The sequence below is a fragment of the Akebia trifoliata genome, chromosome 5, assembly GCF_017979445.1.
Source record: "Akebia trifoliata isolate Shusen 1 chromosome 5, ASM1797944v1, whole genome shotgun sequence".
Classification (NCBI taxonomy): domain Eukaryota; kingdom Viridiplantae; phylum Streptophyta; class Magnoliopsida; order Ranunculales; family Lardizabalaceae; genus Akebia; species Akebia trifoliata.
The window spans coordinates 28,443,975-28,461,792 of NC_141379.1; the positions used below are offsets into that span (position 1 = coordinate 28,443,975).

Here is a 17,818-nt window from a genome sequence, read left to right on the forward strand (position 1 = left end):
TTCTATTTTTCTCTTATCTAAAAACATCTAGAGTTTTCTCTAAGAAGATTCTAGAAATTGGGCTCTAAATAGCCATTGGGCTTGGGTAATAAATGTGGGTTTTTCTCAATTTGGGCTGGTGTTGAATTTTAACACTCCCCCTTAATACCAGCTCTTACTCTTTGCACCATGTTGAGTTGACGACGAAAGTTTTCAAACTTGCCAGTACTCAATCCTTTTGTGAGCAAGTCTGCAACTTGATCATCTGTTTTGATTTGTCTCATTTCTATATCTTCTTGAAGAACCTTTTCTCTAACAAAATGATAATGCACTTCCACATGTTTAGTTCTAGCATGAAAAACTGGATTCTCTGCCAAACGAATTGTTGACTGGTTATCACAGTATAATGGAACCGCATAATTTATTGATTGATGTAAATCGTTCATCAGCTGTATCAGCCACATACTCTCTTGAGCTGCTGTTGCTGCTGTTCGATATTCTACTTCTGTTGTTGATAAAGACACAGTTGGTTGTCTCTTGCTACACTAAGAAATCACTCCCGATCCAAGAGTAAACATATACCCAGTAGTTGATCGGTGAGTGTCGTGATCTCTTGCATAGTTAGCATCACAGTAGCCAACTATTTTGCAATCTTCGCCTTTCTTGTACAAAAGACCATAGTCAATTGTACCCTTCACATATCTTAGTATTCGTCGGACTGTTTCCAAATGTGGCTTCTTTGGATTTTGTATGTACCGACTCATCACACCAACTGCATAAGAAATGTCAGGTCGAGTCAAAGTCAAGTAGATAAGACTACCTACCAAATGTCGATACATCATTGCATCTTTCAAGTCTTTTCCTTCATGTGCACACATCTTAGCATTTGGTTCCATTGGTGTTGAGATTGGTTTGCTTTCGAGCATTCCGAACTTCTTCAATAAATCTCTAGAATATTTTTACTGGCAGAGAAATATTCCTTCTTGTGTATGATCAACTTCTAAACCAAGGAAATGCTTGAGTTATCCAAGTTCTTTCATCTGGAAACGAACAGATAGATTCTCCTATGTTCGAAGGATTTCTGCCTCATCATTACCCGTTATGATTAAATCATTCATGTACACAAGCACGATAGCTAACTTTATTTCATTAGCTTTAACAAACAAACTGGAATCTGCAGGTGTTACTGAATAGCCACCTTGAGTAAGAAATTCAGAAATCTTACCGTACCACGCCCTTGGTGCTTGTTTTAATCTGTAAAATGCATTTCGCAGCTTACACACATACTCAGGATGATCTTGGTTCTGAAAACCTGTTGGCTGGATCATATAGATCTCTCGATCTAACTCCCTGTGTAGAAAGACATTTTTCACATCCATCTGCCACAGGTTTCAATCTTTGGTGGCTACAAGTGCTAGTAGGACTCGTACAATTGTAAGTTTTACCACCGGACTAAACGTTTGATCATAGTCTAGCCCATATTGTTGAGAAAACCCTCGAGCCACCAGTCTAGCCTTATACCTCTCGATCGATCCATTTGGACGACATTTTATCTTGTAAACCCATTTGCAGGATATGGGTTTCACATCTTTTGGCTTTGGCACCAGATCCTAGGTTTGATTTTGCTTTAACGCTGTGACTTCTTCTTCCATAGCTTTGATCCACTCAGAGTTTTGTGATGCTTCTTCAAATGTCTCGGGTTCTTTAGCAGTTGTTTCTTCAACTATGGCTGCATTGGCATATTTGGGATTTGGTTTGTGAATTCTGTTTGACCTTCTCAGTTGTGATTGTGGGGTTGATACTTCCGTTTCTTCAGGATGATCTGATTGTTGATACACACCAGTTTCCCAAGGAGTCTGGGCCATCTCTTGATCACCATCATTGTCATGTAGATTTCTAGCTTCATCTGAACTTGGTTGAATGTTGACAGTGTGCTCATGTTACGCCCTGGTCATGCGCTACTAGCTGACGTGGGGGGCTATGTGGGGCCCGGGTCTGGCACGTGAGCCGTCACGTGTACGGGGCGGAAAAGCGGATGAGGTGTGCGTTTAGTCCCATATTGCCCAGGAGTTGTCTGAGATCCTGGTCTATAAGGGACAAACCATGTGTATATGGTACCGAGGCCTTTTGGGCGTAAGCCCAAGAACAAAACCCCAGGCCCACGTGGCGGTTAACTGGGGACAATATTGGTACTATAGCACATGGGGCGCGATAGATGGTATCAAAGCCGAGGACGGCTCTTTGTGTGAGGGTAGGTGAATGTCATGCCCTGGTCACGCGCCACTGGCTGACTTGGGGCCCGAGTCTGGCACGTGAGCCGTCACGTGTACGGGGTGGAAAAGCGGATGGGGTGTGCGTTTAGTCCCACATCACCCAGGAGTTGTTTGAGATCCTAGTCTATAAGGGACAAACCATGTGTATATGGTACCGAGGCCTTTTGGGCGTAAGCCCAGGAACAAAACCCCAGGCCCATGTGGCGGTTAACTAGGGACAATATTTGTACTGTAGCACATGGGACACGACATCCTCCATCTTTTGTTGTAATTTGTCTTCGAATTCTCTTGAGTCTGGCAACACCTCTTTTCCTGAGGACCACCAAGAAGATGCTTCGTCGAATACCACATCTCGCGATGTATAACACCTTCCAGTTGTAGGATCACAGCATCTCCACCCCTTTCTTTGATTATCGTATCCAATAAAGATACATCTGACTGCTTTCTTATTAAACTTGATACGTAAATGATCAGGAACAAATACATAGCATACACATCCGAATACTCGAAAGTAGCTAACTATAGGTTTTATGTCCCACAATTTTTCAAAGGGTGAAACAAACTCTAACCTTGGTTGAGGAAGTTTGTTGATCACATGGGCTCCTGTTCTCATAGCTTCAGCCCAAAATCTTCCAGGTACATTCTTTGAATGTAGCATACTCCGAAAAATTTCTGTAAGATGTCGATTCTTTCTTTCTGCTACACCATTTTGTTGTGGTGTATTGGCACACGTATACTGACGATGTATTTTGCATTCTCGTAGGTATAGAGAGAACTCGTTTGAGCTATATTCTCATCTGTTATCTATGCGCAAGCAACGGATCTTCTTTCCTACTTCTCCTTCAACTATCTCTTTGAACTCTTTAAACTTTGAAAAAGTTTCAGATTTTTCTTTCATAAAGAAAACCCACACATACCTAGAGAAGTCATCAATGAAGGTCACCATGTACTGCATTCCGTCAACTGATGGTTGCTCGACTGTCCCGAACACATCAGAGTGAACTAACTCTAATGGTTCTTTTGCTTTAAACTTCGATTTCTTGTATGGCAATTGATGTGCTTTACCATACTGACATCCCGCACAGATCGTGTCTGTTCTCACGTCAAGCTGAGGAAGTCCCTTAAGCATCGACTTCTTTACCATCACACTTAACTTGGAATAACTAACATGACTCAACCGCATGTGCCACAAATTTGCTGTCTCGTTCCTTCTTGTCTACATATGCAGACTCTGCTGACATTACGTAAACTGATTCCAATCGTCGTCCCTCCATCGTTAGTTTTTCTGAGATTTTGAGGTCACGATATACCTTCACATCTTGTGGATCGAACAAGACATAGTAGCCTGATGATGTTAGTTGAGCTACAGATAACAAAATTTTCTTCATTCCTGGAACATGGTAGACATCTTGAAGTGGCACCTGGTTAGAATTATAACGAGGTGTGACTATCGTTTTACCGATGTGAGCTATCGGCAGTCTTGAGTTGTCAGTCGTCACCACCACACGACTTCCCTTGTACTCAGACAAGTTTTGTAACTTTTGTTTATCACCTGTCATGTGATTTGAGCACCTCGAGTCTACGATCCAGTCATTCTCGTAGTCAATCCCTTTAGATGTAACTGTAAGAGCTAGCTCTTCTTCTTCCTTTACAAATGATGCTTCAGCATCCCATTCATCTTTGATTTTCTCTTTAGAACTGGAAGTAGCAGCATTACTTTCAACATGCTTTTTTTTAGATCAGCAGTCTTTCGTCATGTGGCCTTTCTTCTCGCAATTGTAGCAATCGCCTTCGAACTTTCTACTATTACTGTGATTCTTTGAAGCTCCCCCTAGACGAGAGCCTTTTTCTCTTTGATGACCTCTTATCTTGTCACCATTCGTTTTAGATCCACCTTTGACATGCTGTTTGAAGTTGCCCTTGTTTTTGCTTGTGTAGAGTGCTTCCTCCTCACCCTTAAACGAGACTCCTCTCATTTGCTTAGCCAAAGCTTCTTGACCAACAAGCAAATTTTCAAACTCAACAAGTGATGGTTGTGTTGGCCATCCTTGTATTGCAGCAACAAAGCCTCGGTATTCGGGTCGCAAACCATGGATAATTATTCTTTTTATCCTGGTTTCTCCAATAGCAGCATTCGTATCTAACTCTGAAATTTCACGGCATATTGACTTCACCTTATGAAAGTATTGGGCGATCGTCATATCACGTTGCGCCATTGATAGCAGCTCGTTCTTGAGAAGTTGTAACTTTATATCATTCTTTTTTGAAAAGAGTGTAATGAAAGTATCCCATGCTTCTTTCGGTGTTTTGGCATCTCGAATGTGCTCTAACATTTCTTCTTCAATTGTGGTCTTTAAAGCAAACATCGCCTTGCCTGCTTTAATATTCCATTTTTTCAAGATATCATTGGCATCTTCTGTTGTCGGTTGTGTAACTTCACTACCACTGACAATCTCCCAAAGGTCTTGACCTTGTAAGTAAAACTCCATGCATGTTGCCCACGTGTTGTAGTTTTGGTTGTTGAGTTTTTTGATTCTTCCAACTACTTGAAGGTCACCCATCGTGCCGGCAGAGCTTCGACTAAACGGAACAAACTTGACTAACGATCTTGTAGAGTAGTAAACTCCTCACGACTCAAGATAGCTCCACCAAAATCGATCCTTGGCAACTGCGCTCTGATATCAATTGTTGAGGAAAAACTAGAGTATTTGACTCTAAGTGCACAAATATTAGATATAAACAAGTAAACAAATTACTTATACTATACCCTCAATAAAAAAATATCACTTACAAGTTGAAGAAGAAAATAACACTCTATTAAGAAAAACACACTTTTACAAATACGCACACTTTTTACAACTTCTCAAGACCTCTTACTCACAACTTGTGTTTCTTACTACTTGATACAAAATGAGAAGACTCACCCCTATTTATACTAGTGGCACCTCCTTAACTAATGGCTAGGATTGTGCTAACACATTTTTAATCTAGTGGTTACAATTTTGTCATCTAGAACTTTCTAAAAATATCTATTAGTCTAGAGTTTTTTACCAAAATATCTACAGTTCTAGAATCTTCTATTTTTCTCTTATCTAAAAACATCTAGAGTTTTCTCTAAGAAGATTCTAGAAATTGGGCTCTAAATAGCCATTGGGCTTGGGCAATAAATGTGGGCTTTTTTCAATTTGGGCAGGTGTTGAATTTTAACAATCATCACCAAAAATCAGCCCATTCCAAAACTTCTAACCCCATCAAAAACAGTTTACAAAAAATGGACGGTCCACGAGATCATCCTCACCAAAAATCAGCCCATTCCAAAACCTCTAACCCATGTTTTGAAAAATGTTTTACCAAAAAGTTTGCCATTGAACACTACCCTATATATATGGTTCCCGTTCAGCAACAAACATTTTGGCAAAATATTTTTCAAAACATGGGTTAGAGGTTTTGGAATGGGCTGATTTTTGGTGAGGATGATCTCTACGGTGACGAAATCATCCTCACCAAAAATCAACCCATTCCAAAACTTTTAGCCCCATGTTTACAAGTTGAAAAATCATGGACCGTCCATTTTTTGTAAACCATTTTTGATGGGGTTAGAAGTTTTGGAATGAGCTGATTTTTGGTGATGATGATCTCCTCATCGTAGAGATCATCCTCACAAAAAATCAGCCCATTCCAAAACCTCTAACCCATGTTTTGAAAAATGTTTTGCCAAAATGTTTGTTGCTGAACATTTCCCTATATATATATATATATATATGTACAATTTATTGATAATTTTGTCTGCTTGAACCTAATTTTCTATCAAATTAAGCTCAATGTCAATAAGAAACATCATATCCAAGATCCTTAAAAACTAAGAGGAGTGAAACTAAGGGGAGGGAAACGCTGGCTCATTTGAAGGGTTTCCAAACAGATTTGTGTGATAATTGAATTTTTTTCCTTCTTATTTAAAGGAAGAGAGCTTGAGATTTGTAAGTTAATAATACCCAAATGTTGAATTTCAGTTTAGAACATGGTTTTAAATCTCGTCCGAGACCAAGATGACTCAATATCGGTCACCAACGATATAGAGAGACAAGTCATCTCAAACACTGAAACCATCCTCAAAAGTTGTTTAAGTAAATCCAATGTCTGATTGAGCACTACAACAAGAATTATCATTAGGAACCGTTTCCAGACAGGCCTGAAACAGTTCGAGGAATGTTTATTATCGAGGCGTCGCAACGTTGTCGTCCTAAGATTGTCAGCCGAACACCCCTTATATATCTATGGTGAGGAGATCATCCTCACAAAAAATCAGCCCAATCTAAAACTTCTAACCCCATCAAAAGTGATTTACAAATTAACAATAAAAATCGACAATCCACAAACCTTCAACTTTGTAAACCCCTTTTGATGGGATTAACAGTTTCAGATTGGGCTGATTTTTTTTGTGGAACTTTTAAGTCATATAGGACAAATTTTGTCAACCAACATTATCGTCTTAAGATTGTTCGTTGGACATTCCACGATTCTTCAACTTGTAAACTGGGTTAGAAGTTTCAGAATGAGCTGGTTTTTGGTGAGGATGATCTCTTCATCATAAAGATCATCCTCACAAAAAATCAGCCCATTTCGAAATTTCTAACCCATGTTTTGAAAAATGTTTGGCTCTCTTTAGGGCTTCTGAACGCTCCCCATATAGATTTTAAGGATGACAACTTCTCCATCAGTCACTCAAGATCTACACTATTTACTATTTACAACAATTTATTCAAAGGAAAAGTCTCAATTTTATTATTTGAAGAAAAATGCAATCGACAACTTCTCTTATTGCCAACTACTCCATACTGAAAAACTTCTCTATTCATCGAGACACGAATGAAAACATCTATGGCTCCTACACACGTACACATTAGGAAAGTGAGATATGAGGTACAATCTTGCGGTCACTGCACTATTATTCTTTCTTTTTAACTTCAAACCTTGTGTTTATTGGGCCTTCTTGTCTATATAAGATGCGAGCCCTTTTGTCCTCTCGACTTCAGTTCTTCTTCCTCTCTCTCTCTCTCTCTGGGGACGTTTCGCCAGAGTTTCTACCTGCAGTAATATTGTTTTGAAGAGGTGAGAAACGTCTTAAAAGAGAGCAACCTAGTCCGTGCCTCTACCCAGTTCATTTTCAATTTTGATTACAGGTTGTATTCAATATCTACTTCACAAGCAATAATATGGAAATACATCAAGGTACTACACGAATTTTTGTCTTTGTTTTTTTATTAAATGACGAGGGGACACAAATTTATTTGCCACACATCCAACTGCATCTCCTGTTGTTTTCTTCAATTGAATTTGAATCCCATTCTATAGCTTCAACAATAGCTCTTTGGTGTTCATCCAAGCTATCTTCATCTCGCTTCTCTTTATTGTCGCGTGACATTTTATCCGGTAAAGCTGGAGACAAAACAGGAAGAGATGCAGAGCCTCCCTCATCAGCTAGGGCCACTACAAGGAAACTTAATGCACTTGCAACATCGCTAATCAAGGGACGTAGGGCAGCCTCGTCTTGGAGACACATAGCAGCAACATCGAGCGCTTGATACAAACTTCTTATAGAGAAGTCCCCTTGAAGAAGTGGATCTGCCATTTCAGGGAATCTTCTTTGGTCCTTGAAAAGTGGCTGTGCCTGTTCAACAAAATAACATCTACACTGTAAAGAAATGACTTTTAATCACAGTTTCAATCAACTAGAATATAAACTAGACATGTACGCATGATTGGACTTGGACAGATATATAAGGTATATGACAAGGCTCACTCATCCATAAAGTTGATCTCGCAACATTATGAAAATGCATGTAGAATCTCAAAATCCATGACTTATCAAAGAAATTTTACATATTAACAGGAAACCAACCAGCGAGATTCCATAAAAACTACAAAGATGTTACAAGCTTTTGATAGTAAAATGAGCCATTGAAGTGTTCTATACTTGCTCAATAATACTTTTCCATCAAAAGTATGAGAAGCTAGAGCTTAAGACCACCAGACAACAAAAGCGCACGCCTTTAGGTACATTACAAGATGCAAACTTGAAGACATTCTTCACAAACGAGACAACTGTTTTGTGAACAGGTTGGTACCAACACATATCTCCTTTGAAAAATTTAATTGAAGGCTACTAATTAAGAAAACTAATTAGTAGCCAAGGACACTCAAAGGTCATCTGTCAGATCTCCTACCTCACTATGTTGCTTTGATACTCGAACAAGTTGATTATAAGAGCGTTAGCTTAGACTGAATAAATTTACATGGCCGATTCGTAAAAAATGGTTTGTCATGAGTCATATTTTTAAAACAATAATGGGATTGACCACATAAGAATTACGATTTGTCCCAGCTCTGAGGTCTTTATTATTAACTTCTTCTGGAACAAGAGCTTTTATTTCATCCACAACAATTCCAAATTCCAATTCATAAAAAATAAAGACCTCTAATGGATTCACATTCAAGCAAGGAGAAACAAAAAAGGTAAAGGGCAAGGAAGGAAATTACCCAAGAAACTAAATTTTGTTCTTTAATAGGCATCCTGGTGTCGAAGGCTCTTCGCCCTGTGATTAACTCAAGTAAAACAACTCCAAAACTGTAAACATCTGATTTCAAGGTCAGACGACCTGTTCTTGCATACTCCGGGGCACAATATCCAAGCGTGCCCACCACCCTCAATGATAGATAAGTCTTATCTCCAATAGGACCAAGCTTTGCAAGCCCGAAATCCGAGAGTTTCGGAATGAACCCTTCGTCCAACAAAATGTTGGACGATTTCAGATCACGATGTATAACAGGGGGATTGGCATTGTCATGCAAATATACCAGACCTTTAGCGGCTCCTGCTGCTATTCTCATTCTTGTATGCCAGCCTAATGGCTTCTGGTCTGGTGTGAGATCTACAAACAAATATAAGACACGTATTGAAATATGTGGCGTGTATTGAATTACTGCAAATTCAAAGGAAGATTATTACTTAAAATGTTTCCTTCAAAGAGATATCGCAAAATCATAAGATTAAATATAATTGACATACCTAGAAGATGATAATCTAGTGAACCCAATGGCATATACTCGTAAACCATAATCCGTTGATCTCCATCAGTACAAGATCCAATGAGATTAACTAGATTTTGATGGTGAAGACGACTTAGCATTAAAACCTCAACAAGAAACTCTCTATTTCCTTGTAACCCATTCCTGTCAAGTTGCTTAATAGCTGCAAGCTGATCATAATGAACCGAAATCAGTCCTAAGTTTCTTCAATTATTCCAAGGACTCAACCCAATTCATAGTAGTTAATTTAGGCCTCATTTACCTGCCCACTCTCAAGGCATCCCTTGTAGACTCTTCCAAACCCACCAGCACCCAATAGACATTCTGGTCGAAAATTCTTAGTTGCCAAGCAAATCTCACGGAAGGTGAACGTTTTTGCATCAATAGATACATTAATGTCTTTGTCGTTGGCTTCTTTTTTGTTTTGGGTTTCAGGTGAGGTTTCTTGATTAGGATTCGCTACAAAACAAAGTGTGGATCAATAAGTTTTTAATGACCAAATAATTTTACACTTCTCAATCGATGTTTATAATAATTATGTATGCTCAAACCTAGTTTTCTATCAAATAGCTCATTAATAGCCAATGCCAGTAAGAAAGATCATATCCAAGTGCCTTACAAACTAAGAAGAATGAACCTAAAGGAAGGAAGTGTTTGCTCATCTTGGAGTGTTTCGAAGAGTATTGATTTTCTGACTCCCCCACGTGGCATACTAAAATTGCTCGCCTGATGTGGCATGTGCTAGAACCATATAACTTTTTTCCTCGGGATACACAACTGCACATATTTATGGGGATGTGCAGATGTGTATCCTGATGCATACAATATATGGTTCTAGAGAATGCCACACTAGGAGAGTATTTTGAGAATGCCACATGGGGGTGTCAGATTATTACGACTCGTGTTCCAAAACTGATTATAATTGAATATGATTTTTTTCCTCTTTCTAAAGAATGGAGTCTGAATAATACTACATGTAACAATAATAACTTTCCTCTCAAAGAAATAACATCTACATCATACTTTTTTGGCTCAAAGAATTATGTATCAATGCAAATCCTATAGCTATTAATTTTTAGTCTCATTTTATTGAAACCAGTCTTGCACAAATAACTTTATAAGTTACAAGGAAACATAAAATCATAGATCATCCGATAGTGAAAATTTTGTATCGGATGCATTATGAAATGATGTTGGAGTTGGGGAGGGGGATATAGTAATAGTCAAACAGATGTCCACATTAAAAGTTACAACTTAAAAGCTATGATTTGTTTTTGCACCAAAACAAATGTAAATGGAGGTAGTGAGAGTAGATATGAACACATTTGAACTAATAGAAGATAGTATTCTTTAAGGAAAGACTTTGAGTATGATTGTCTTCCATATATGCTAAGGCAAACCAATTACTCACTGAACATCCGAAAACCTGGTGGTGGCCATTGTAACCTCTTGCTAGTATTCCTTCTCTTTGACGCCTTCTTATCATGGGCTGAGAAACATGAAAAGCAACTTATGAGTCGATAAACCAAGAAATTCTTAGTTATGGAACCTTCAAAACACCAATAGAACCTTTAAAATATTAGGGCATGTTTGATTGCAGGGAGAATAATTATCTTGCAAATCATTTGTCACTAGGCAAATCTTTTTTCTCTGTTTGAGTACAACTTGGAAAATCACGCGCAAAAATCTCATTAAATTAGGTATATAAGTTTACCTTATTTGAGTAAGCCTGGCCTTACTAATGGATTCAACGTCACAGTGATGTACCGGACAAAATTCTATGAATTTTAAAGAAAAAAAAAACCTTGAAAAAGATTATTTTTCACTGCTAGATTTTAATTTTAAATTTGGGAGTTCGATTGGAGTTTGACAACCGTCGGTTCTTAAAACCTTGGATCAAGTAAAAAAAAATATCAATTTTTTTAGTATCTGAGTATTTCCATGAGATCAAGAGGGCTATGGTGTTGGATTGCCAATTTGATACATATTTGAGCTAGACGGCCCTAGAAAGATTTAAAATCTTACTTAGTTCTCTCTTTTTTAAAAACAATAAAATTAGAGGAAGGTACGAACGTTTTCATATGTATCCAAAGAGTTTATTTGTAATTTAAAATATTGATTATAGGGCTTTAAAGATTACACTACTAAAAAAAGAAAATATTTTTAGTAGATTTGGAAACGAAACAAATCATACCTTCCCTGTTGTCTTCTTGAACATAGTGATTGAGGTCAAGTCCACTGTTCACGGTTATCCTATTTGTGATTTGTTCCCGAACATAGTGATTGGGGTCAAATCCACTGTTCGCTGTCACATTATAATATGTGTTGAGCTCTTGATGATCAATGCGATGGTTCAAGTCCAATCCGCTGTTGGCCGTAAGATTATTAAATGTGTTGGACTCGTCAATTTGGTGGTTCAAGCCAAATCCACTATTGGTAATTGAACTATCCATATTAATGTATAGTGGATATAATTAGAAGGCTCAATCTGCAAAGAAGAAAACAAGAAAACAAATACACCTTAGAGGTTGTGAAAACTGAAAAAATATAAGAATACTGATAATCTGACTTAGCCACGAGTCAACTCAATTGACTTTCCTAACATGACAGGCTTGGGAATCGTAGATGTGCTCTCTTCGGATACAAAACTATGGTTCCCCATAAAAAGGTGCAGTTTTGTATCCCGAAGAGAACACATGTACAGTTTGCAAATCTGTCATGTCAGATAAATCGACTGAGTATGCCACGTGCCAAAGTCAGATTATCACTGATTCAAAATATAAATGGTGAAAAAGGCTAAAATTCAAACAAAAATCACTCAACTACTATGAATATTTTACAATCAAACAAAAAAAATCACTCCCTCTCTCTCTTTTTTTTTTGCTGATTTACCAAAAGATGCGCTCAAAATATTAGACTATTCATTTTAATTCCGAAAATGGTAAATTACTATTTTTGAAATTAAAATATTTTACATAAGTAGGGAAAATTATTATATAATCATAAATATTTTTCTCCCTACAATTTTAATAAAAATGATTTTAAAATTTTTTTGCCTTATAAAATAGCTTAATTCTAAAAATTATAATTTACAATTTGCAGAATTAAAATGAGCATTGTATCGTTTTCGAAGTCTTAAACTTTTTCTCTACCGGTTAGGTAATTTCCATATCAGCATATAATAATAATAATAATAATAATAATAATAATAAACCCTCATATTTGAACTGAAATTAAACATTGCTGAAGGATACCCCTTAGATGCATTTTTAACTTACAAGATATGTAGAAGCAGAAGATGTTGTTGGACGATTACGGAGTTTGTCGAAGCTACCCAGAAATTAAGAGAGTTGATTGAGTTGTTGTGCGTCGAAGTTATACGTAGAAATTAAGCGCTTTTGGATGAGTAGGGATCCGCAACGGTGTCCGTTCCAAACGAAGGTCATGTGGCACCCCATTTTGAGAGAGAGAGAGAGAGAGAGAGAAAGAAAACCTGTATTTGGGTGGGAGATTCCTCCATATATAAATATATATAAAATTCATCTTCTGAAAGTAAACTCATGAGTAGCTACTTTTGGATGAGTAGCTGGACTGGCTATGCCTTAACCCTGTTGACCTTAAAATCAAAAAATAAAAAATAAAAAAATAAAAAAAAACGGTGTCCGTTTCCAACGAAGGTAATGTGGCACCCCTTTTTAGAGAGAGAGAGAGAACATGTATTTGGGTGGGAGATTCCTCCATATATAAATATATATAAAATTAAGTGCTTTTGGATGAGTAGTTGGACTGGCTCTGCCTTAACCGTGTTGACCTGAAAAAGAACAAGAAAAAAAAGAACGGTGTCCATTTTGAACGAAGGTAATGTGGCATCCCTTTGGGTTGATCTGTTGATCGTATGGATCTATCACTACATTAAAATACGGCTATAGTGACTGTCGGGACGGTTGTTATAGGTAGGTACAGAACTTATAGCGACAACCGCTGTTGGCCATCGCTATGAAAGCTTTTGAAAAAAAAAAAATTTAATTTTACACCAGCCCCCTCATGTATTACTGAATATTGGAGATACCCCTATATTTTGAAATAGATTACCTCGACCCCAACTATCAATATGAAAATACCCAAATGCCCTCTCTACTAGAGCTCATTGTGTTACTATTATAGACTGATACAAATTCTCCAGAATCCAACTCACACACATAATAAACTGGTCATCGGAATCCAACTCATGCACAGGCATGGGCACACACACATACACTCCAACTCACACATGAATGAATGAGGGTAAAAGGATAGCAAAAGAAAGCGAAACCATGAAGCAAAGTAGAAACAAGGGTAAAAGGATAGGAAAAGAAAGCGAAACCGAGCACAAACTACAAATTGATGCTATACACCCAATCCCACTTGTCTCCGAGTCTCCGATGACAAGCAGCCCAATGTATTTATTCTCTAATAAGAAGGTGCCAAGTGCACCGTATTTTGCTATTGAAATAAGACACAATTTTCGATTGTGACTCATTTTCAGAAGAAGAAATTTATAAATAGAACATCAAATGAAGTAAAATGCATGTAATTTTCAACAGTATTTAACTTTCAATAAAATTCATCATTAACTTGAGCATAGGAAGATTTTTTAAAGTTCCCTAACTAAAGTATTAGGGAGATTACCATGGGTGGATTTACACTAGGGGTTCTTGCCCCACAAGAATTTTCAAAGTCTATGGAATAATGAGTTATTGTGAGTTGCCACAGATATTAGTGATAGATTAAAATATCCGCTACTATTACCCCTCCATGTTTCAAGCTCATTACATTCATAGTGTGCCACGTATCCTTCAACAAAGACAGGGAGTTGCATTACAACCTAACTCATGGAAAGCAAGATCTATACAATTCTAGGTATTTAGCAAGGGCGGTTATGCCCCATGTACCAAATGACAATATCTACGGCCCTGTTTATTAGTTCAAGCTATCAATGAACACAAAATACTATGAAATTCTATCAAATATAACAAATGGGTACCTAACAAGCATACAAACATAAGTAAAATGGACACAAAAATAAAAGAGAGGGCACTAAATAATAGTGAAAAAGATAAAAATAAAATAGAATGTTCCACATGGTTGAGGCATTAGAAGTAATATATCTCAAAACATGACAAATAAATTACAGCATAAGTTGTTACCCAAAATCCAGCTTTACTAAGGAATAAAAGTAGCATGGAGTATGTGAACCAGCTATGCAACTCATAGCTACTGGACATTATTAATCTTAGTTAGGAGGTTAGACCTGAAAAATGACATGAAGAGAAAACAATTCACATTAGAAACAAATTTATGTTTCAAAAAAAAAAATGCCATAGAATCTGAACCAACCAACTTACAGAGATTTTGCAAACAGTACTGAACATGATCCCATAGGAAAAAGGCACCGACATAAGCCAAATGTTGCCTATAAAAAAAAATGCCAAATGCATGGAAGCTATGTTAAGAGGCTCTTAAAAGGGTTATTCAATGTCTATGTTTCATAAGAAAGATGAATGTCCAAGAATTAAAGGAGAATATCAAAACATATGGCACACAATAACCCAGTCAATAGGTCTCAATTGTAAGTAATTGTTAGAAGAAACTCAGACTTCTATGGATATGAAAATTTTAGTGGCGGTTAATAGTGATGTCATGACAATGCTTAGAGGGGCCATTAGTGGGTCTGTTAGGAAAGTTGCATAATTTGAAAGCTGGGCTCCCCTAACACAAGATGTCAACATGATTCCAGCACCTGATTTAAAGATTCATAATCATCAAGTTAACGTCATTTTCCCAATTTTAGGAAAAAAGAATAAAATATGAAATAAATCGAATTCCTCACCTAGAGAAGTTGGAAGATTGAAAACTGATATTGAGATTGTATCAAATAGGTACCCAAGGAGAGGTTTTATGAAGAATTGCCCAACATATCCAATAAAAATGGCAGCCAGTGAAAAATATTGTTATTCTAGCACTTGTGGTTTAGATTGCCTTTAAAGTTGGTAAATGCATGAAAAAGAAGGTTAAGAAGAACAATTGTTTGCATACCACATTGGAGTGTCTCAAATATTTCCATTTCCAGGCTGACCAAAATTGAAACTTAATACATTGTCATGAAGTTCACCAATTTTTCAAGTCTAGCATAATTGTAACTCGCAAAGTAGTATGCTCGAGTGGACTCAACCTAATGGTCGGATATGAAGATAGTATCAAAAAAATTCTTGGGATGTCATATGTAATCCCACATCTTTAGCAGTCGCAAAGGATTTGACAGTGTATACGGGGCTCAAGGTAAGTACACAAGTCATCCCATTTGAATTTGAATTTTTTGTGGGAAATTGAAGCCACGTAAGCAAAAGATTTTTTTTCCCCCCGAGCATCATCCCGTAAACCCATGAATTTTCAAATGCTTCTTTCAAAAGAGCATGAGAAAAGCCAATGGAATCAATTTTTCTAAGACCAACAAGATCATCCAAGGATTGAAAATCGAAACTAAAAACTAGTCAAAAAGGTTTAACTCAATCAATCACTCAAGAGAGACAAAAATTATTGCTTTAAGAAACATAAAGTAAAATAAAAAAAGGAAGAATTCTGATTTCTTCCTTTAATTAGGGCAATAAATGGGCTAAAATTCAAGACCTAGAGTGGCAACAAGAGTATATTCCAAACTCTAGTTCAAGAACTCCAATCCAAATCCGATCGACCAGATCCGAACTTATTTGGTCTAAGTTAGTTTTTCTTGTTATTTTGTTTAGTTCATCTCCGGGAAATTAAAAAAAAAAAAATCAGGAAAATTGCAAGGATTATACAAGAAAGATTAGAAATGCTTTAGTCCAAGAAATATAGCATTCAGATTAATGAGAATTAAAAAGAAAAAACGTGCCTGGTTGTAAACCATGTGAAAGAAGGTGGAAAAACAAGGGCCAACACTGTACTTGCAAGAACTACATGAGGAATAAATGAATTTGCTTTCTTTAGAATCTTCAAAACATTAATATCGTCCTTTTGCGTAATCGCCTGGAAAAAAAATGAAAAATATATCAAAATCGCCAACTCGATTGAAACAAACAAATCAATGAAAAAGGTCACAAAGATCTACCAATCTAATTATAATGCACATATATTCTCAATTAAGTTGTCTAGTTGAAAACAAGAGAACCTAAGTAGGATCGGGTTCGAAAGAATCCGACACCTTCTCTGATACACATCTCCTGACTATCAAAATAAAAGTAGAATCTACCATTAAAGGAAAATCAAAGAAATGGAACGAAAACAGAGAGAAAATAGAAAGATTCAAACTCACTTGGTGAAATTGAGTATGGAAATCTCTAGAGATTGAACATCTGCAAAGAGAAATCAAATAGGTGTAGTGAAGATCGATCGAAAGTGAGAGTAGAAAATGAAAAATTGACAGACTTGATGATGACGAAGATTTACTGGAGAATTTTGGCGAAATTTTTTTAGGGAATCGTAATTCCATCTACTACGAGAAGATGATTGAGACTGAAAGAATGAAGAAAATGAATCCATTTATTTGATTATCGATGAGAAAGAACAGTAGATGAGATTAATAGCCAAGAAGAATAAATTTCGTGAGCAAATTTGCAAAAAACGATCGTTGAAAATATAAAGATGAGGAGACCAAGAGAATCAATAGTTCCTCATCAAATTCGTTTTCGAGCTTGAAATGAGAGACAAAGAGATTGAATCTGAGATGAGAGAGAGAAAGAGAGATCGAGGTTGAGACAAAGAGGATGTTTTCCTCTGAGAGTTGAGACGAAGAGACAGAGAGTGAGTGAGATTTGATGTCGTCTTAAGCGATTCTGTAGCGACGGTCAAAATCTGACCGTCCCTAAAAGTTGTCGCAATAAACCATTTTTCCTATAGTGTATCTACACATAAAAGATCTGTTTGATTGGTGATGTGCATCCATTGACTATTAGCATTGTCTTAATTGTAAATAATGATTTCTAATCGTTGGATTTAAACTCTTTTCCAAGAATTTAGATCTAATGGATACAAGTTATCAAACATGACGAAGAGAAGAGTTTCTTGGTGACGTGCCCAGTGCTTCACATCCTTTTAACTTGGTGAAAGTGTTAGTGTAAATTAATTGAGCAATGTGAGAATTGATGTCAATTTTAATGTTACTTCAGCATTTTCCTTTAGGGTTAAATTAAGAGTCGTGCTAGAGTGATGTTAGGGGAACAAATGGGCATGCATGTCCGTAAATGCATTTTACTCGTATTTCAAAAAATGCAGCTGTGGCATGCTTACCACCATGTCAAGATGTCTCCCGTGTGTCCTCACTGAAATCATTCCAACATTAATCTTAAATTAAATAAAGGAAAAATGACCTATTTTTCAAAAATATGTACTAAAAAGTTGTTTCCAAAAAAAAAAAAGGACTATTTAATACTCTTTTTATTTATTTATCAAATATTACTTTTAAA

The 17,818-nt window shown here is 36.8% G+C and overlaps 1 protein-coding gene and 1 pseudogene across 2 annotated transcripts in view; both read right to left on the reverse strand.

Annotated features, from left to right (window-relative positions):
* Positions 1–3,415: 3,415 nt before the first annotated feature.
* Positions 3,416–4,813, reverse strand: LOC147401967 (uncharacterized). Its single transcript, XM_086444458.1, has 2 exons — positions 4,063–4,813; positions 3,416–3,942 (listed from the first exon to the last, which is right to left on the reverse strand). Exons 1-2 carry the CDS (start codon positions 4,811–4,813, stop codon positions 3,416–3,418), a joined length of 1,278 nt encoding a protein of 425 aa, XP_086300584.1.
* Positions 4,814–6,562: 1,749 nt separating this feature from the next.
* The window catches only part of LOC147401968 (putative serine/threonine-protein kinase PBL7), a 16,548-nt pseudogene continuing 5,292 nt past the window's right edge, over positions 6,563–17,818 (reverse strand). Inside the window, exon 8 of the transcript XR_015178775.1 lies at positions 6,563–7,920. The product of XR_015178775.1 is annotated as a putative serine/threonine-protein kinase PBL7 (transcript). The remainder of the gene's footprint in view (positions 7,921–17,818) is intronic.